The 23,088-nt window shown below is 40.6% G+C and overlaps 1 protein-coding gene across 1 annotated transcript in view; it reads right to left on the bottom strand.

Moving 5' to 3' along the window:
• LOC119728243 overlaps window positions 1-23,088 on the bottom strand; it is an 88,810-nt gene that overhangs the window by 53,000 nt on the left and 12,722 nt on the right. The window contains exon 3 of the mRNA XM_038200398.1: window positions 13,195-13,321. Coding sequence (XP_038056326.1) covers window positions 13,195-13,321 — 127 coding nt within the window. The remainder of the gene's footprint in view (window positions 1-13,194; window positions 13,322-23,088) is intronic.

Genomic DNA, 23,088 nt, shown 5'->3' with positions numbered 1-23,088 from the left:
ATAGTGTCATCCTTCTTATGAACTCCAGTAGCTACTTCGAAGTTCTGAAAACGCTGTAAGAATTTTGTCAAACTCTGATAGAGATTTCGATCGTTGAGATCGAGCGGCGATGGCGCTGGTATGCTATACTGCGCCATGCTGGACGATTCACACTGGTCTGATGCGAGTCAAAATCAACAGCGAAAATCGACGAAAATCATCGGCATCCGAGGATCATCAGCGGAGATACACGCATATAATGATTCAGGAATGTTATTTTATTCACTCGTCGCCAATATGATGTCTGACTAAGACTAATGAATGATAAATATCGGAGCCGAAATGAATGGACAAAGGAGACACGATTGTGCAGGATGGATACCTCGTGTGAGAGTCTATAATTTAGTACATGCCATTCAGGTCAAGGGTCATCAGCATATACTGCTCTAGAACACATGCAGTAGAAGGTGGCTATACAAATGCATTGCAATAATGTAAACATTACAATGCTGATGCCGGTACATGTCGATGACGAAGATGAGGAAAACGAGGTTGATAAAATGACAGAAGAGGAACAATGTCCTAGTAAATCTACGATCCAGGTGGAACTGATCAGGCGTTCTCACCGCCGCTATCCCGATACTCTGTATCTTAACCTGTGGGGAAATCATTTCTCCTACATTTCCGATCTCAGTAAGTACAGCCGATCCTACACCTGCTCCAAGTGCTGCACCGTGTTTAGGAGATCAACCGATCTTCTACGTCACGAAATAACATGTGACGTCAACGTCAAACATAAGTTCAGTGGAGGTTCTTACCAACTGCCCTTGACCGTCTTTGACAAGTTATCAGAGTTGGGTATACATATAGAGGATGACGTGAAATATTATCCTTTCAGAGCCACTTTTGATTATGAATGCTACTTCCAGCCGTATCTCCCTCAATGCGCCAGCGAGACGGAAAACTGCGATGGGAAGCACGCCACTGAGTTACTGAGCATCAGTTACTGAACGGCAACCCGCGTGAGTTGGTATCGAACATGGTCAGCTACCTACATCTCATCAGCGGAGCTGCGTACGCCATACTGCTGGAAAAATTTGATGTCATTTTTGAGCAGTTGGATGAGCTGGTTGAGGCGATGAGAAGCGAGTCAACGCCGCAGAGCAAACTGCACAAGCACATCAACAAAGTCAGAGAGGAGCTAGACGAATACCTCAAAGAGCTACCGGTACTAGGCTTCAATTCTGGGAAATATGATATCAACGTCATCAAGCGACATCTGTACCCAGTTCTTCAGCAGACGGATCCTTTGAAGTTGATCATCAAAAGAACCTCCACATACATGGCCCTGAAGACAGAAAAGTTGAAATTCCTGGATATCTCAAATTATCTAGCTCCGGGTTATAGCTACGCGAAATTCCTAAAGGCGTATGACTGTGCATCAGACAAAGGATTCTTCCCATACGAATGGATAGATGACTTGCAAAAACTTGACTATGCTGAACTTCCGCCTCACCAGGCGTTCTACAGCAAGTTGAAGGGGTGCAATATAACTGAGAAGGAATATGATTACTGTCGACACGTATGGAAGGAACACGGTATGACCAAAGTGCGAGATCTCCTTATTTGGTATAACAATCTCGACGTCGTCCCCTTCCTAGAAGTGGTAGACAAGATGTTTGCATTTTATAGGGAGCGCCACATGGACATGTTCAAATCCGCCATCTCTGTTCCGGGCTTGTCACTTCAGTATTTGTTCCTCACCCTTCCTAAAGACGTCTATTTCAGCCTCATCGACGAGGCAAATCGTGACCTTTACTACACCATCAAGGACAACATCGTCGGGGGTCCGTCGATTGTCTTTCATCGCTATCATGAAAAAGGGAAGACGTTCATCCGCAAAGGTTCAAAACGTTGTCAAAACATCGTCGGCTTTGATGCCAATGCATTGTATCTTTGGTCGCTGATGCAGGAAATGCCCGTCGAGAACTTTGTACGCAGGAAGGCTGAGCAAAAATTCAAGCCGGTCCAAAGCCAAAAGTGGGGCACCATGGCGGCAGAGTGGATGGAATGGGTGGCACATTCAGAGGGTGTTCACATTCGGCATAAATATAACGCCAAGGAGAAACAAGTCGGTGCCAGACGACTCCCCGTGGACGGTTTTTGTGAGGAAACCAACACGGTCTTCCAGTTCCACGGGTGTTTCTGGCACGGCCACCAGTGCTCTTACAACACGGACAAATACAATTCCGTCAGAAAAATGAGCATGAAAGAGTTGAGGCGCCTGACTGAGCAGACGTCAACGTATATTCGTCAGCAGGGTTATCAGCTCAAAAAATGTGGGAGTGTGAGTGGCGGCACCTCCAGGCTACCAATCACAAGCTGAGTCAGTTTGTTAAATGTAACCGACTACCACACTATCACCGTAAGACGATGACGCAGCAAGAAATAATCAACACAGTTATGGACGGGTCCATGTTTGGTTTGGTCGAGTGTGACATTGAAGTTCCAGAGGCTTTAAGAGATCACTTCGCAGAAATGCCGCCCATTTTTAGAAATATAGATATTGGTAGGACAGATATCGGAGACCACATGCGTACTTATGCCGAGAAAGAAGGCACGATGAAGACACCTAGGCGTAGTCTGATCGGCAGTATGCATGGCAAATGTATGTTAGCCACTCCACTAATCCAGTGGTACATCAGTCACGGTTTGCAAGTTCTCCACGTGCACGAGGTCATCCAGTGATGAGTGATGCACGGAGTGCTGGAGATTCGGACCCTAGTAAAGCCATCTTAGCCGATACCATGAAGCTCCTGGGAAACTCGGCCTACGGGAAGATCGTCACCAATCAGGAGCGACACATGAATGTCCGTGTGTGCAATGATGCAGAGGCTCCTCGATACGTCAACAAGTCCCATTTCCGTGCACTTCACGCGCTCGATGATGACGTGTACGAAGTGGACATGGCTAAGAAGATGATCCGCCTCAACCTCCCGCTCCAAATCGGCTTCTTTGTCTATCAGTTCGCGAAATTGCGCATGTTGGAGTTCTATTATGACTTCTTACTCAAGTTTGTCCACCCGTCCGACTTTCAGATGTGCGAGATGGACACGGATTCTGCTTATCTCGCCATCTCGGGGAATACTTTAGACGATGTCATCAAGGAGGAGATGAAGGAGCAGTATGTGAGGGAGAAGCACCAGTGGTTTCCCCGGGACGACACCGCCGCTCACCTTGCCTACGACAAGCGGACTCCTGGATTGTTCAAGGTGGAGTGGGAAGGAGATGGGATTATTGCTCTCTGCAGCAAGACCTACTACTGCTTCGGATCCAAGAACAAAATAAGCTGCAAAGGACTCAACAAGGCCAATAACGACATCACCAAGCAACAGTATATGGAGGTGTTAACATCACAGACAGCTAGCGGAGGAGTCAACCGAGGATTCAGGATGCAACGCGATGGCATGTACACGTACGAACAAGTGAAAACTGCATTCAGCTATCTATATCCGAAGAGGAAAGTAGATCCAGACGGTGTGTCTACCACGTATCTTGACTTATAGTATCGAAGTGTATAGGGCCTATGTGATATCTAGCAATAATTGATAATGGCACGTCGGATTTTTATGTCATTTCTTTAAGAATATCTCCAGCTTTGTTTTCCAAACTACAAAACACGTGTAATCATGCTAAGTTAATATTGTTTTAAGATAAAAGATTTAAAACTTTAAGCTTGCTTTGAAGCCCTACATTTTTTTTTGTCAGCCACGAAGACATTTTTAAATGAAATGAATAAGCAGTAAGCGTTCCGTTTTTATTTCAGGAAAACTATTTTAAACGCTCAATTAAAACTTGTCCTTTTTTATGAAACATGTATACTACACATTCTTTTTTTTTTTTTAAATTAAGCTATGATAATGGAAGATTTGTTTTCCACGAAATAATTTAATTTGGTAGGGAAACACTGATACCGTCGCTCGAACGAAAGGGTATGGATGGGAGGAACGTAATGAACTGTTTTTTTTTTTTTTACATCTTAATTTCTTCAAATACGAAAAAAGTAACATTTTGAGGGCGACTATAATAAAGCTACATGAACATAATTATTAAACTAAAGTTGTCGGCTATTTTTTTACCATAATCTATCAATGAACTGAACCGAATTAATCTGCCAATTACTGATCGTTATGTTTAATTATTTTAGCATTTCTTTTTTCTCTCTCTCTCTAACTTTATGTAATTTTAACATATTTTGTTTTATATTGTTTGTAATAAAGAAAGCATTGATTGTAATTAAACGCATGTTTTACTGATTGCAGTGATTACGAATAAAATACTTGAAAACTGTATATCGCCTGTTGACCACTCAAGGAATGTTCTGGTGAGTTCCAGTTGGTTTTAGGCACCCCGAGTCGTCTTTTATTTAGTTGTGTGTATTGGTATTGGTTTAGGCTATATTTTTTTGTAAACGCTTGGCTTTTAATATTTTGTTTCGGTCGTAAAAAGTTGTGTTTGCGCTTGGATGATGGTTAAGTAAGGTTTTAGATTCGTTTAAAAAGTGTGTGCGTTTGATTTTATTTTATGTTTTAAGTGTATTTTGATATTATTGTTCGTGTCCGTGTTCTGTGTGTACTTTTTTGTACTTTTGTTATTTGAGTTTAGTTACATTTTGTGTTTAGGCATCTAGTACGTCTTGATGTGTGCTACTTCAATGTTATTGTTTGTCTCTTCTAAAACCCTACTTTTGTTTTGTTTTGCGAAGAAAAAAATATGCTATACGTACAAATATATTTATAAAAAAAAAAAAATAAACAAATAAATAAATACAAAAAGAGTTCAATTGATGATAGTATATTGAGAATTGTGTTTATTGATATTCGCCTTCATCCACGAATTGGGTTAAAATATTTTTTCGTCCACATTCACACACAGTGTCTCGATACGCTATCCTGATCCTCCGCATACCATTTTATTATAGTGTTGTCTGCAAACGCTTTAATCCTCATTCAACCCTAATCTCCACCTCATTATCGATTTGTCTATCGATCCGTGACGTCACCTCCCCACAGCCACATCCCCCTCTCATGATCCTCATCGGGGTTACCGATATGATCCTCGATGAGGATCATGATCCTCCACAAAAAACCAGGGTCAAATACGCAGTCTACACTACTCGGGACTATTGATGAAGCCGTGAACTTGGCGGGTCCAAATTACTTCATGGCCAAAGTAGACCTAAAAAGTGCTTAGTATCGGTCGGTCCCTATTCATCCAGATGATTATAAATTCACAGGCCTTAAGTGGACTTTCTCTGACAGTGATTCACCAACTTATTTCTATGACACAAAGCTCCCTTTTGGGGCTAAACGTGCACCGGGTATTTTCCACAGATTAACGCAATCCGTAACCCGCATGATGCACCGCCGTGGTTTTAATGGTATTGTGGCTTATCTAGATGATTTCCCTGTCATTGAAAATTCACGAGAGACCTGTGAACTTGCACTTAATACGTTACTTGCTTTGCTACGAAAGTTGGGTTTGTATATTAACTGGTCAAAGGTGGATGGCCCCTCCCACACTATCACTTTTCTTGGTATTTTGATCGACAATCAAGCACGCACACTCGAACTCCCACATGAAAAACTTGTGGAATTCGCACAACTTTTTGAGGATTTTGCTTCTCGACGCCGCGCAACTCTGCGCCAATTACAATCCCTTGCGGGGAAACTTAACTGGGCATCACAAGCCATTCGCGGGGGTAGGACTTATCTCCGCCGCATACTTGACTTACTCGCCCCACTACGCAAACCACACCATAAAGTAAAGCTGACAAAGGATTTTCATCTTGATTTATCATGGTGGCGCAACTTCCTGTCACACTTTAATGGTAAAGCCCTCTTTCTAGATGGCCCCAACTACACAGTTCTCAAGGACGCATCGAGTACTGCCTCTGGTATCTTTTGTCAGGGTGACTGGCAGTACACGCACTGGGCTATTGATTGGCCACAAGTTGCTAATTTGCATATTAACTGCAAGGAATTACTATCTTTCCTCATTGCAGCGCGCCGCTGGGCTCCTTTCTGGAGGAACTCACAGATTTTCATATACACAGACAATATTACTGCCCGCTCTGTGATTAACAAAGGCACATACACCAACCTAACCATCATGCCCTATGTGCGAGAAGTGTTCTGGATTTCTGCTAGCTTTAATTTCTCACTCCGGGCCATCCACCTCCCTGGTTCACAGAATACTCTCGCCGACTGTATTTCTCGTCTTCATGAGCCAGGCCAGTTATTAAGGTTACAATCCCTGTTTCAACCTTGGCTTTCATGGGGGTTTAATCCATCCATATGTGACCTGACTGTTCATATGTCTCTCCCCTCCGTGCTGTCTATTTCTCCCCAGATGCACAGACTGCAGCAATTGAACAATACCTGGATATCCAGGTTGCACAGTACTGATGTGCTACATTCGCATCATCCACCAAAGCCACCTATCGCTCTCACCTCCGCACTTATTTGAAATTTTGTTCAATGATGAGTTATTCACCTGTTCCAGTTACCCACCATACTAAGCAGATATGTGGCCTATTTAGCAGGTCATCTTCAGTATTCCTCTATGTGCAGTACATTAATATCCTCTGAATACTTCATCGTGATTGTGGCCTCCCTAACCCGCTAGAAAATAATTGGCATCTTCAGACAATTTTGCTGGGAATAAAGAGAACTACGGTACAGGCCACATCGTTCAGCACAAAGAGCCCATCACCCCTACCATTCTCTTATCCCTCAGATCCTTGTTAGATTTGTCCTCCCCCTTTGATGCTGCATTTTGGGCAGCATGCTTAGTAGCCTTTTTTGGATTGTTGCGCAAATCCAACTTCCTCACCCCTTCTGCTGGGTCTTTTGATATTGAACGGCACCTTACCCGATCTGATTTTTCCTGTACATCCTTGGGGTGTTCTGCTCAATATTCGAAGGTCCAAAACAATCCAGTTCAAACAACGCCAATTGTCTGTCCCCTTGCCCTTCTTACACAAGCATCCACTCTGCCCAGTCACTGCCCTCATTCGATATTTCGCATTATGTCCAGATGTACCCTGCAATAGCCCTGCCTTTATGATACCACTAAGTTACAAGCCTCTGACTCCCTCCCAGTTCCAAGCAACTCTTACCAAGCTGCTGACTAAATTAAAGCTCCCTCCATCACAGTTTGGCACTCACAGTTTTCGCGGAGGAGGGGCGACTTGGGCTTTGCAATCTGGCCTTCCTTGTGAAATAGTCAAAATGATGGGGGACTGGAAATCTGAGGCATTCCAAGCATATATTACCCTCTCCCCTGAGCAAAGGTTAAAATTGACACAGCCGTTTTCAAAAGCATTGCCAAGAACTTAATAAATGTTGAATGTTTTCAAACACTATACAAATTGTACCTATACTACATGTACATGTATGTCGTCCTACCAGCAAATAACTTTTTAAATCTATTGTCAACTACCCACAATCTAGTTGTTTAGGAAACACTTTTTGGAGGATTTCTCTTTTATTTCTTAAATGTAGTTACAATAAAGACTCTAGTGTATGTGGTTAATTGGCCTTGTAGAATTTCTTAATTCAATTTGGTCTGGCCTATTAGCCTTAGAATAAATGGTTCTCTATTAATGTACCCAAAACAGCTTGACTGTTTGTCTCCTTATTTTATGTGGTTCATTAAAGGAATAATAATAATAATAATAATAATAATAATTAACATTTATATAGCGCTTAATACGTAGTGTTTCTAAGTGCTTTACAAAAAGTAAACATACGTAAGTATATAGTACCAAACTATATATTAGCAAAACATGTAATACAATGCAGTAACAACTAAAGAAGTGTCAAATGTGTCTAAGTTGACTCGGAGTTAAATAGGTGTGTTTTCAATCTGGTTTTGAAAATGTCCAGAGTTTGGGAATCCCGTATGACGATGGGGAGATTGTTCCAAAGTTTGGGAGCAGAGACGGAGAAGGCTCGATCGCCGTATCGAGTATGGGTGTGGTGACCAGGAGCAAGTTGCAAGTGTGCTGTGGGTGATGAACGGAGATGGATGGAAGAGGTTTGCAGTTTGGGTGTGATGAGTTCCTTGATGTATGAGGGTGCAAGTCCGTTCCGAGCCTTGTAAGTGAGAAGGAGGATCTTGAATTGGATGTGTTGTGGAATGGGGAGCCAGTGTAGGGCACAAAGGATTGGGGTTATGTGTTCATGTTTCCTTGTGCGCGTGATGAGACGAGCTGCTGTGTTCTGGATATGTTGAAGTGCTGACAAATGGGAAATGGGTGAATTTATTAACAAACTATTACAGTAATCAAGGTGGGATGTAACAAAACCATTTACTAGACGCTCGGTGGAACTTTGGTTGAGGTACTTTCTGAGTTTCCCAATTTTGTGGATTCCAAAGGCAGCTGCTCGACAGGAGTTGCGAATGTGCCGTTTCACATTCAGGGTGTTGTCTACTGTAACTCCAAGGTCCCTAGCAAATTCTGAAAGAGTGATTACTGTGCCATCAATGTTGAAATCTCGTAGCTCACCAGAGTTAAGCCTTAAGGATGATGAATCAAGGATGATTTTTGTTTTATTGAACTACAGGAGACGGTATACATTTGATGCACAAACAACACTTACCACAACTCATGGTCAGTGTTGGTCAATGGCCCCCACATGGGAGGTCCCCCACATCCTGTTTTCAAGTACTCTCCCTCATGAGTCATGGAAACTCATGAATAGGGCACACCAAGCCCACCATAACCATGATAATTAGAGCACAAAGGCACACCAGACCCTGATCCCAGGGCACACCAGACCCTGATCACAGGGCACACCAGACCCTGATCACAGAGCACACCAGACCCTGGTGGGTACATAGGACACACCAAACCCTGTCACACATTCTTGTGAAAATTGGTCCGGTTTAATAGACAACTGGACGGAATAGCTTGACTTTTTGCTGCCTCAAACGAAAGAATTAAGAGAAGATGCAGAATTGGTAGAGACTGCCACTCAAGAGTGGGTCGTCTTTACAGCCACACGAGAAGTGTGAAAGACACCGATCCATCTTTTGTCGTGACAGCTAAACTTTTTCGGCGAGCTACACCATCGTCAGCCATGGATGTAGTGATGCCATAGTAGTTGTATGTATAAAAAGCACCAGGCAATGTGAGGGACTTGAATGAGCCCGCGACACTGCTAACCGCATTAAGTTCTGGGACCTAGTCGAACACATCTTCTGTCATGACACGTGCCATACACGTATTTCGAAAACAGCTTGACAATGTGTCGTCTCTTTGGACTGAATATTCACCAGAATAACTTGGGAATTGCCTGTAAATCATGAAGAAAATTGCGGTGGGACTTTTGATGGTCATCTGAAAGTTTTATAATGAACATAATATTTTGAGTCCTTGGATAAAATATTTTTAATTTTTACGGAAACGTCGTAGGCCTACCACTCATGAGTGCTGTGTTGTCCGTTGTCTTCAGCTGGACCAGTTGAAGTATCCGTGTTTTCGCTGCTCTCTTCTTCAGGCAGTTCCGGCTCAAATTGATTGGGAAGAGCAGCTAGGAGGTCACCGTTTCCTTGCTCGATTTACTCATCAAAAAAATGTGATGAACAGGAAACGGTTCATCTCTGTCACTCTCTGAAAAAACGTTTTCACCACTCGCCTGCGAGTCAGACATGTTGCAACGAACGCAGCTTATGAAGTTGGCCTGAAGAACCTGACGGCTGTTAACTTCAATTTTGCGCTTGCCGACCAACAAAACACTTGATGAATTTCAGTTTTATAAACATATACACACCCATTACAAAATACTGGGAATGTGTCATTATGAGCTGTATATGGATCTACTCTACAATAATAAAATGTTAAAAAATAGAGATTGGCATTTATTGAGTAACGCAGAGTGGTCGGGCTCGCATCTATTTCACGTCATAAACTGTACCACAATAATCAACTGAAAATTCGTTTTAAACATTTTTCAACCTGGCAAAAAAGAGGGGGCTCTAACATTTTAAGACAACATCCAGCGATGCACTGGGACTAAGAGACTAACACTGTTGAAAGCTTTTTCCACTTTCAAATTATAAGGCACTTCCAGTTGGACAGGAAGGAAGGGTCACATGATTTTGCATGTTATATCAAAAATGAAGACACTGGATTATTCTATCAAATCCCGTAAAAAGCAAAGTCAGATCCCTAACAGTTCATTTTATATTGATTTTCAAAGATTAAATCTGGAAATCTTTGGTTGCTTGTAATCTGATACTTGATGACGTCACCGTGATGTCATTACCAGAAAGCTCGAGAGCTATGTTAACTGTGCTGTTTGAAGCAAAAATCTGGATTCTATCTCTTGCGGTTGATTTTTCAGCAATTTTTAAGGTTCTAAAAATCTTTTTATTGCACATTCCGGTCTGATGACGTCATCAATCTCTTTTTGCACACAGGTCTTGTACATGTATGTCATATATATTTTGAATTCATTTTAAACATTTTATGACCTCATCGGTATTTTTTTGTAAAGTACAACCTATAACCAGAGACTAACATCGTTAAGCAAGTTCATATCTTTTTCCACTTTCAAATTATAAGACACTTCCAGTTTGGACCAGAAGGAAGGGTCACATGATTTGGCGCACACGAGATAAAATAAAGATCCTGGAATATGTTCTATATATCCCCGTAAAAGTCAAGTTCAGGTCTCTCACATTTGATTTTAAATTTATTTTCAAAGACTGAATCTACAAACCTTTAATTGATTGTAATTGGACACCCGATGACGTCATCATGACGTCAGAGTAATATGCAACACAGCACTAGGGATGAGGGTCAATATATGTGATGTAACTGAGTAACTGAGGTTAATTTGGGGCGTCGTGAGGCTTTAGTACGATAGATGACCCATCAGAAGTGGTTAGAAGGGGCTCATCTTCAACTGAAATCTCCCCAGGTAAAAAATCCACAATTTGTAGGGCTTTTGTCTCACCTTTGGGCATTTGTGGCAAATAAATGGCAGGGTCGAGATCCATCCGAGCTGCAGAACCCGATGCAGGTGTTGAGGTCTTGGGTGGTTGTGCCAGATCCTTAAAAAGTTCATGCAATGATGTTCCTGTGCAGGTTGGCTGGACTAGTCGTTTGGTTCAGGCAGGGGTTTGGCGACAGCACCGTTAGGAGTACCGGTAGCTTCATCAGCAGAGGTAGCATCATCAGCAGCATCAGCAGCAGCAACAGCACTGAGGGTGTCACTGGGGAAGTCAATGGCCGGCTGGCATTGGGGACATCCATGGATGGGACGTGGGCATGATGAGGTTGGGCTGGAGCTGACTGAGCCACTTCATCCTCATCATTCTGTAGAGTGGGTTGGAGAGTCCTGATGTCCTCTTGGAGCCGGTGTATTTGCAGCGCCGTCTCCAGCTGTTTCTTCTTGTCCTGTAGTTCTTGTAACTGCTCTGTCAATTCTTGGTTTGACTGGGCAGGGGACTCAGATTCTGTTAGGCCTGTTTGTATTTGAGACTGAGAGTGTAGGTCTTTACAGTGCGGTGAGGGGGAGACCCATTCATGCTGGTTGATTTTGATGCTGCAACCAGGGCATTTCCTACTGCATTTTCCAGTAAATGGCATTATGAAGAAAATTGTTGAAGTCAGTCCTGCTGCGGCTTGAATCAGAATGAAGCGGATCTCACTTGCCTTCACATTATTAACCCACTTTATGCCACATTCATAAATACCTCAGACAGTTTAGCTATTCCTATTGGTCGAGAGCCCGTCACGTGGCCGGTCTTAAACGGATGATAAAGACATGGCTAGCTGGTCTTAAACACTTTTCCAGTGTCACAATAAAATGTGGACTCCTAAAAATCCAGTGCCTCTTACCGTTTCATTGGTTGAACGTTCACAATCCTCACGTAGGCATGCGCAACACTACAAGCGAGTCAGAATTTCATAGTTCTAAATTCAAAACGCAACGCCCCAGGTGCGTTCTGCGTGACATCGCGCAGAACATGTTACACGCGCGTCAATCTCCATAAAAGGGTTGTTTACATCTTACTCGCCAGCTGAACACTCCATTATTTTGCTAGAGGGATGTTTCAAAAAGCATGAAGTGAACTTGTTGAACAAAATCGGGATTTTTTGAACGAATTATTTGATATTTTTTTACGGATAAGGTATTTATGAATGGGAATAAATATGTGCTCGGTCGGTATTTATCACTCTGTTTAATACCGCTTAGAGTCTGGGTGCTGATAATTACCCTCGCCTCCGGCTCGGGTAATTATCAGCACCCAGACTCTAAGCGGTATTAAACGAGTGATAAAAACCTCCGGAGCACACATTTATTCCCTTATTAAAACAATACAAACTTATTTCATGGAAATGGCCCCAGTGAATTGTCCATCAGTTCCCATGACTTATGCAGTCATGTGGTTGCAAAGGGCGATTTCTAAAGGTTACGTAACACTTCATTTTGAATGAAACTACATGTACACACACATGTTCACGTTGGCGGGCGAAATCTTTGAAAATTAATTTCTTCCATTCGGAAGACCGTATCTTCATGCAACTTTCAGGGTTTACTTCCCTCACAGATCCAAGTATGTGCAAAAATCGTTGTGATGTGTTTATTACTTTTTGTTGAAATTGGAAAAATAGGCCTGGCTACACGCACTTTTGAAAGTTGGAACACTAGCGTTTGCAATATCTGTCAATCTTTTCAAGCACGACGAATATTTATAAGGTTCCTATCCATTATGGTGTCCAGTAAAAATTTGGAGAAAAACCTCCTTCAAAAGTTATTAATTGATAAATATCACCCTTTTTGCCGGCTTCCATTGGTCGATTATACCGAGACCCACGCCAAACACGCCGAGTGACGCTGATGAATATGCTAATCTACCATACGTTATTGTGTCGCTTGGCTGGAATCGGTCAACCGTATCGCCTACGGCACTTTTCTGAACAACGCACGTCGGTTTTGTCAGCGGAAAATCCTCGTCAAAATTTTCCATGGAGATGGTTCTAGTTGGAACACTAGCGTTTGCAACAACAGATTCAGCTGAAATTCGGAAAATTCTTAGATGATTTAAGTGTTGAACTACTTGGAAAGACAACTTTAAAAGTCATCAACAAGCAAACTAAACGTGTTGCATACTTCCACATTTAACTATGTAACTTACCTTCTGACAAAAGATGAAGCTGATGTGCAGTCTTGTCAAGCATTCCATCATGTGTATATGAACACAATTGTACTGTGGATGGAACAGCAAATAACAACTCAGCCCATGAGTGTTGATGTTGTTGTGCCTGTAATAAAAAACAAACAAAAATGTTTCACTACAATATTCGGATTAATGAAAATAGCTTTCCTTGGCGAGGCTGATGTAAGTTCCAAGAGATTCTTTTTATCTTAACAATTTGGGTAGAGCAATTTTTATATCTATTTTTTTAAATTCTGATACTCCAGATTAGCTGTCACGACATTTTAAACATAAACAATTTGTTGATGAGAAAGAATAAATAAATGAGTAATCAATGAATGATTTGTTTTACTGGTCTTTTGTCGTTCTTTCATTTTTGTTTTGTCTTTTTTGGGGTTTATTTTAATTCATTTTGCTGCGTCATAGTTGCGAGTAAGGAGTCAAAGTTATATATTGGGTTAAGTTAAAAAATAATATAAGGGGAGAGGGAGTTTTCTTTTTATTTAATTCTTTATTTCATGAGCACAGGAATATCTCTTTTGTGAACATGTGTTTGGTTTGATTTTTGAGTTTTGAGTTTGAGTTTATACCTCAGATCTCAACAATTAGTGTTAACATATTTTATACATGGGCATAATATCAAAGATTTCAGTTCACCAGTATTTCATTTTGAAGTAAATTTTATCTTGTTTCTACCGCAGGTTATAATAAAATGTTTTCCGTATAAACGTATTGTTTCTGTGTGTGCTTATTCACGTGTTTCTTAAGATATTCTTTACAAGGGCAATGCAGTTAAATAATACAAAGTAAATCTCTTTGAAAAGGAAAATAGTGTAATACTTTAAACACATCTCCCTTAGGCCGTTTGCGCACAAACCTCGTCGTTTGGATCCTTTCATCGGTTTCATCCTTTCAATTTTTAGGTGTTGGGCCTTGAGCCAGATACCTATTGTTTTTGTAAGATTTTACTGTTTGTATTCTTCTCAGCATATTCTCAGGAATTCGTTTCCGGAACTGTTTGGAGAAATGGAAACATATATGAACTTCATTTGTCAATACATGAATGCCCAATCCACCGCAGATGGTCTTTTTTGTAATTACGTCATCATGACGTCATCATGACGTCATCATGAGTCACGTGACGTCACTCGAAAGTTTAATAAATTTAATCTTTGAATTTCCATATAAAATCAACAGTGAGAGACCAGAACCTGAAATTTGCGGGAATCGACATGGTAATACATGAACTTCATTTTATCCTGTGCGCGTAAAATCACGTGACCCTTCCTTCCGGTCGAAACCGGAAGTGCCTAATAATTTGAAAGTGGAAAAAGATATGAACTTGCTTTTAACGATTTAAGTGTCTGCCTGGATTGACCTTTCAAAAAAAATAATGGGTGACGCCATGAAGTGTTGGAGCGCCCTCTAGCGGCAGGTTGAAAAACATCAAAAACGCATTTTTTCACTTGATGTCTGCGGCGAAGTTTGCGGTAATCGCTACAAAATTAATGTTCATGATGACCATAATGCAGACAACACCTGTGCGCGAAAAAAAATTTATTACTTCATCAGACCAGAAGTTACAATAAAAAGACCTTTAAACCTTAAAAAATTGCTAGAAAATATACCGTGAGAGATATAATCAAGATTTGGCTGTATACAGCACAGTAAATATAGCTCTTGAGATTTTTGGTAATGACGTCACAATGACGTCATCAGGTATCATATTACAAGCAATCAAAGATTTCTAGATTTAATCTTTGAAAAGCAATGTAAAATCAACTGTTACAGATTTGATTTTGTTCTTTATGGCAATCGATACAATATTGCAGGGTCTTCATTTTTGGTATTAAGTGCAGCACGTGACCCTTCCTTCCGGTCGAAACCGGAAGTGCCTTATTATTTGAAATTGGCAGAAGATGCGAACTTGCTTTCAACGATGTGAGTGTCTGCCTAGGCAGTACTGTACAAACATATTACAGGTGACGTCATCAAATGTTAGAGCGCCCTCTAGAAGCAGTTTAAAAAACGTCTAAAAACGCATTATCACTTGATGTATGTGACGAAATTTGCGGTGATCACTTCAAACCTAACAAACATGATGAACCTAATGCAGAAAAGACCTGTGTGCGAAAAAAAATGGATGACGTCATCAGACCGGAAGTTATAAAGAAAAGACCTTTAAACCTTAAACAATTGCTAAAAAATCAACCGTGAGAGATATAATCAAGATGTGGCTATATATAGCAGAGTAAATATAGCTCTGGAGGTTTCTGGCGATGACGTCACAATGACGTCATCAAGTATCACATTACAAGCAAATAAATATTTCCAAATTTAATCTTTGAAAATCAATATGAAATCAACTGCTACAGATTTGATTTTGTTTTTTATGGCAATCGATGCAATATTGCAGGGTCTTCATTTTTGGTATTAAGTGCAAAATCACGTGACCCTTCCTTCCGGTCGAAACCGGAAGTGCCTTATTAATTGAAATTGGCAGAAGATGCGAACTTGCTTTCAACGATGTGAGTGGCTGCCTAGGCAGTACTGTACAAACATATTACAGGTGACGTCATCAAATGTTAGAGCGCCCTCTAGCAGCAGTTTAAAAAACGTCGAAAACGCATTAATCACGTGACCCTTCCTTCCGGTCAAAACTGAAAGTGACTTATTAATTGAAATTGGCAGAAGATGCGAACTTGCTTTCAACGATTCGAGTGTCTGCCTAGGCAGTACTGTACAACAATTTTACAGGTGACGTCATCAAATGCTAGAGCGCCCTCTGGCGGCATGTTGAAAAGTCAAACATGGATTTAAACATGCATATTTTGAGTTGATGTGTGTGGCAAAGTTTGCGGTAATCCATTATTATTATTATTATTATTATGCATTTAGGTACGCTATTCATAGTATAACTATATCACAGCGATTACAGTAGTAATGAGCAATATAACAACAAATCATTAAACATTATACAAACAAAACAACAATAATACATCAATTGGGAAAGAGGTATGTTTTGAGGCTCTTCTTAAACACATCCACTGATGGAGCAGATTTAATATAGGAGGGAAGTTCATTCCACTCCTTAGCTGCTGTAACAGTGAATGTACGATCTCCTGCCTTACTACGAGTCCTGGGAAAAGTTAGCCGAGATGGATCTGCATTGGAGCGAAGATTAGTACGCAAAGGTCGATACAACTCAAGACACTCATTAAAATACTCTGGGGCCTGATTATGAAAGAATTTGTATACAAATAAAAGAATCTTAAACACAATCCTCTGTTTAATTGGTAACCAATGAAGCGATCTTAGAAGAGGCATGGCATCATGACGGCGATCCAACTTAAAGATGACACGAGCAGCCCAGTTCTGCAAACTTTGAAGTCTCTTAATATGCATCTGTGGGACTTCTGTAAGCAACCCGTTACAATAATCTAACCAGGAAAGAACATGGCTGCGAATCACTTGATGGCATGCATCTTCAGATACATACTTCCTTATCTGTGACACATTTTTTAACTGAAATCGAACAGATTTGCAAAGCTGGTCTATTTGGTTAGACATAGACATATTGCAATCAAAATATACACCAAGGTTCTTGACTGATGTTGATGGTGCAATCTGGGTGGTTCCAAGTGTTAGAATGACGTCATTCATGTTGCGCAAGTTGTGTTTAGATCCAATTACCAAAAATTCTGTCTTTTGCTCATTTAAGTTTAAGTTTATTCTTTCCCATCCAATTACTGATATCCATAACACATGCTGAAAGGGTTTGTAATGCTGTATCTAGGCTATCTAATCCATGGCCCAACACCGTGTGGTTGTTGTGTGGTTGTTCCTACAACCTCTAGTTTTTCTTTTGTTTTAATCCCTCCCTTTTTGTACGTTCCAATAGCTAATGTGTATAACAAAATTCATGAGCAACAAAAATTATAAAAACAAGTACTGTAATTTATTCTGAGCGAGTGAAGAACTTTTTTTACATCGTGGCTTTCTTGGTTTTCGACTTGCAGTCCTTCCAAAACACCTGAAAGAAAAGCGGCAGAGCATTGTGTCAATAGGCCATCGTATTGATGGCGACACTAATTATGTGTGCGGGGCTTTTTTTATGGAGCTAGTGATGAGAACCAATAGCTCTGTAGAAAAAGTGCTCACCACAAAGTTTGTTATCATTGATACAAAATTTCCATTCCATAGAACTTGAATAATAGGCCTATATGTACATTACATGCTATCAACGCTGTAGTAGTCACCCATTACAGTGAATAGCTCTGTGCAGAGGATTAGTAAGGGGCCGTTCACAATTATCATCATTTTCACAAGTGTACAAAGAGTACACTTTTTCAAGACCCCCCCCCCTCCCCCCTAAAAGTGTACGAAAAAAATATTGAATTTTTTTTCACACAAGTCTATATATAGACACTTGCATGTGATTTAAAGGGTTTTTGTAACTTTTGTAGATCAAGTTTTTGGCCATGACATGTGACACTGGCCATTAAAAACACGCATGTACATGTACATGTACATACAGTACATTTTCATGTACGTGTGTAGGACAATGCCGCGCATGCTGTACACAATACGTTCATGGGATGCAATGCGAGGCCAGGCGCGGGGCACGACCGGCTCGGCAAGTGCTCGATCGGCATCGGTTGCGGCTATCGGCTGTGGCGACGGGCGAGAAAACAGATCGACATTTAAAAAAAAAAAAAAAGGGTTAGGCGGGCATTAACGGGCGAGAAAACATATCGACATTTAAAAAAAAAAAAAAAAGCGTACGGCAGCCATTAACCCCCTCCCCCGCAGCGTACGGTTTGTACGCTCGTAAAAATGTTGATAATTGTGAACGGCCCCTAAGGCTGCTGGTCTTTGCGGTCAGTGAGTGGAAGCTGCCACTGGGGGATATAAAACCACAGGATTCATTGTTATTAATATGGTGACTTGTATCGGGAGCCGGCAGTGCCAACCGTCGGACGGTTTGTAGAAACAGGTCACCCGCTTTCTTTGCAAGCGGGAGCCGATTAAAGAGGGGCTCAATTGAAAGCGGCTCCCAGTAAATGGAGCCGGTATTTAGCCCGTCCGCCTTACCGAAACATAACACACAAACGCACATACATCTATACTGGAATTTGGCCTTGTGGAGACATTTCTTTGTTCTCGTGAAGTAAAGTTTTCGAGTGCGAAAGTGTAGTTTTTAAAATGCTCTTATTTTAACCAGAATTAATTTCCTTGGCTGACATTTGGAATTAATATTCCTTTTCTAAAACTCGTCCATTTGTGACAGATCAAAATACCTTGGAAATGATAACCTTGTGGAGACGTATTCATCTATACAAATAAGGTGGAGACGTATACAATCTTTTGTTTCCTATTGTGTGCATGTCTCCAGAGGGCACAGTGTATCAGATCATGTTTGTTTTACATACATGTACCTTGTGTGGACATTGCTTTGTTTTCGTGTAGCTAAGAAAATCCAGTCAAAAATTACTTCTTCTCAAACTGTGAAAACTCTTCCAACCCAATTTTTTTTCTCTGATTCCCTTTAGTGTTTCTCTTCATTTTGCCACTGATAAACCTAACCCCAAAATGTCTCTTAACCTGTTTTCCAGAGAGGAAAAAACCTTGTGTGGACGTGGGCACACAACGTCGCTGCTACCTGGTTACTGTGGACATCTTTTGTTTGGTAGTCCTCACAGTGAATGTAATATGCTTGTCCAAACACACACACACCAGAGGTGGCAGCAAGTCATTTTTTGCAAGTCCAAGTCAAGTCACAAGTCATTGTTTGCAAGTCCAAGTCAAGTCACAAGTCATTAAGGTCCAGTCACAAGTCAAGTCACAAGTCATTAGGTCCAGTCACAAGTCCAGTCTCAAGTCATTTGGTCTAAAAACAAGTCAAGTCACAAGTAGCTTTGTCCAAGAACACGTCAAGTTGCACATTATTTTGTCCAGCTGTAATAAGCTAAAAGAATTAACCTGGCGTGAACTTACGAGTTATTTTGAACATGCCTCCCATTTCCCCTTTTTCAATGTGTTGCAATTACTATTCTTGTAGTTTATCACATATCTGTCGGATATTAGCCCTTTGTATACTTTAATAAATTTATATTACATTGTAGAAATAAATGTTGAGATGACCGTGAAAAAAAGACTTCCTCACTCGATTACATGTAGTATACTAACACTTTATTGTTCAATTTTCATGTATACTAAACGCCTACCAATGGGTTAGGCTATCCGGTATTTTACATGCAATTGACAAAGGCCTGCTTTCTTTTCATGAAAGGTTCCTTTCAAAGTTTGTTCAACTAATACATTAAGCAAGAGACAATTGGTCATTGAAAACTGTAGTTTGTTGTGACAGTCTTATTAAACACTTTTTAAACTAGTGGGAACTATTCATTTTACTGGATTCAGTCACTGAGGTGAATCGAGGATTTTCTTTTTTTTTCCTCTTCCCTTTTGCTTTGTTTGTACACATGTTTTCTAATCAAGGTCGTCCTTGATTCGGTTCCTGTCCTCAATTAATCGATGATGTTGCACGTGTGTGTCCTCCATTTACACCATAAACACGCACACCCAAGTGCGTATTTGCCTGCAATCGGGAACCCCCTATTGTCCCTCTTTTGTTTGTACTTTTATATTTTAGGTAGACCTCCCATAGGTTTTGTATACCCAATAGGGGACCCTTCGGGAATTGGGGGCCCTATTGTCCTCTATTGTTCAACGCCCCCTATTGAATGCAGAAACAAACTCACTCACACCCACTTTTGTTTTACTATACCCCTGAAGACAATGATTGTATTTCCCTTTGTCCCTGTAATATACACTCCCCCATAGACTACGCACACAAACTTACTACAGAGGACCATTTTCAACAAATAACATAACTCCCGAGGACTGAAAGGATCTGTTGTTCTCCCTTTGTGTGTCAGTCCTCAGGGTTACATGTATGTAGAACAGGTACAGACATACAGACATACACACAGAAGGAATACGCTACATCGCTTACAGCCAGGGGGGTAAAAATCATCTTTTTGTACCAATTTTGCATACAGGGATGTTTATTATAGTTTATTATGGTGGCGGTATCATGTGGAATAATAACACACTAAATCAGATAATCTGATATTCAAGATTGTCCATTTTTCAGTGATTTCAGTGAATTTCGTAATTCCATTACCATTGATGGAGTATGGTACATGGTAAAAGAAACCAAAAGATGTCTAAGGAGACTGAGTACAATGATCATAAACAAAAACTAGCTTTCATTGGGTAACCAAACAAACTTCTTGATATTTTTAACATTACACAATTTCAAGTAGGTACTAATCTAATGATACCGGTAGTTGTCATAATTTTTAAGTTTGACATCCAGTTGACTTGTACGTATATTGGCTCATTTTAAAGCCAATAACATGTCAAGTGTCAGCACACCTATTTAAAAAAAAATCTGACATAACAATTGGAACTTTTTAGGAAAATTTCAGAGAAGTAATTCCATTACCATATTACGTAATTCTGTTACGGCTAGCAATTTCTGGTAAATAAGGCCAAACATTAAGTATTAATGCCAATATACCCAAAACATCCTGCTCGTAGATAGCTGACACCATGCTATGAAAATGAGTATGAACAATAAGCTTCTAGGTGTTATAAAAAAGGTAGGTAAAGGGGATGAACCTGTGTTCACAGGAATGGAGTGCCCATCTCTCTTTCATTAGTGATAGGCCAGACTCATATCATGCTGTGGGGGGATCGCCACACCTCCTCCACAGCGAGTCTGTTACCTTCCCAGCATTGAATAATGCCGGTACCCATTTAACATCTGGGTTGAGAGGAGTAATTGAGGTAAAGCACCTTACTCAAGGGCACAACACCACGCATGGCCACGGCGAGGCTCAAACCCACAACCTCACAATCATGAATCCTGTGCTCTACCGCTAGACCACACATGCCCGTGTGGTCTAGTGGTGTTATAGATGTCATAGAAATTCTTCTGAAATTTGAGGGAAAAATAATATCCAATTTTCCGACGTAATTCCGTTTATACCGACACATTTTGGGCCATGGATCTTTCCACATACAGGAAGTTTCAATTTTTCAGTTTGATATGATAGCAGGGGTACCGGTAGGCCTTATAACCAGACCATATTAAAGTGTTTGTAATCAGGTAGGCTTTTACTTTACTTTATTTCATCTCAAGGCATAAAAGAAAACAGTTTGTACTTAGAATTTACTATGATTCAGGTAGCTTTTAGAAAATAAAGATAAGAATAACATTGGAATAACACCACCAAGAGATGCAGGGGACCCACAAAAAGCACAGCTTGTCGAGAGTGAGTCCCCTGAACATAAACAACAAAGAAGATACAGGATGACAAGAACGATTAGAAACAAAGACAGTATGAAGCTAAACAAAAACCATATACACAAAAATAACGGATTTTTGGCTAACTTTGACAGATTTTTTGTTAAAAAATGAGTTTGACAGAAAATTTAACAGAATGGAATTTTTTGGCAGAAAAACATAGCAAATTTTTAAAAAATGGTATCTTTTTTTAAAAAAGCTTCAATCTTTTCAAACAAACCCTAGCATAATGGGACAGGTTGGCTAGTCTAGGTGCTGAGGTTCACTGGGAATGGATTTTCGTCGTGACGCAACCGCGTTTTGCCTGAAATTTACGCAATTTCATAACGTCTTTATGCGACTACAGATTGTTTATAATGTAATTTGAACCTTAATTAAGGCAATACTACAACATCTGCATGTTTTTATAGTGTATTTCGAGTAATTCTGGGTAATTTGGCAGATTTTTGATAAATCTGACAGATTTTTGAAGTGCAGACTTTTGCCATAACCGTACGGTCACCCTGGTCACGATGTCGGAAATCAACTTAACCTGTACATCTACATCTACGCAGGTACTCAGCAAAGTCCACTTCTGGATGTTAACGCTGAGGTGTATCCTAAACCAGGATGCTCCTAATTTAAAATATACAACAAATATCAAACAAGTTTTTTTTTATGTGCACAGCCACTTCTGAATGCATAAGTGGTCATTTAATGGTCTTCATCTTTCATTTTACTCGGAGAGTGAAATTTATACAGGTGTTCAGTGCATATTTGTTTCATTTTCTGGTGTGTTCATGTGCAATCACGTCGTGGCCGGCCATGTGCAGTCGGCCGTATATTATGCTCGTTTTGGGGCCACGGGTGACACTAGTAGTACGATCGAGACTGCAAGAAGTGACATTGCAAATAATGGTATCATATTTCTGACAGCTCGGGCATTTCCAAGAACAGATCCGGCGCGGTTCTAGAGCCTATATTGGGGGGGGGGGGGGGCTAGCAGGGGTGGATCCAGACATTTTTGCAGGGAGGCGTGCTGAAATGTAGACCCTTTTTTTTTGTCCAGACACTTAGACATCCGAAAATCAATAGGTGGGGGGAGCAACATGTAGGTTTGAAAGCTAGCAGAACTCCCATGGTAGGCGCTTAAGAATGGAACTGATGGAAATTTTAAAGTATTGAATGGCGATGACCCCTTTCCAAGCATTATAAAGCACATAATGTAGGATTGAAGCAGAAGGATCATTTACTAAAGTGTGTATCTGAAATCTTCCACCAATATAATATACCAACATATTATGTCAATATATTAAATCTGGTTTGATTCATTGCGATGCTGTCTGACATTGCGTATGGTACACATTTCGGAGGAGGCTGTTCTTTTCTATCTATATGGAAGTCAATATAGTTCAAGGTTTCATTGAGCGCAGACAACACCAATAGTGTCAAAATTTCAGTGGGCAACCGAGTGGACTATTATTTACCGATTATATCGGCTCCAGCGTGTATGTGGG

The sequence above is a fragment of the Patiria miniata genome, unplaced genomic scaffold (genome assembly GCF_015706575.1).
Source record: "Patiria miniata isolate m_02_andy unplaced genomic scaffold, ASM1570657v1 HiC_scaffold_20, whole genome shotgun sequence".
NCBI lineage: Eukaryota > Metazoa > Echinodermata > Asteroidea > Valvatida > Asterinidae > Patiria > Patiria miniata.
Note: the sequence above shows the minus strand (reverse complement) of the source record. Positions and strands in the feature narration are given on the sequence as shown.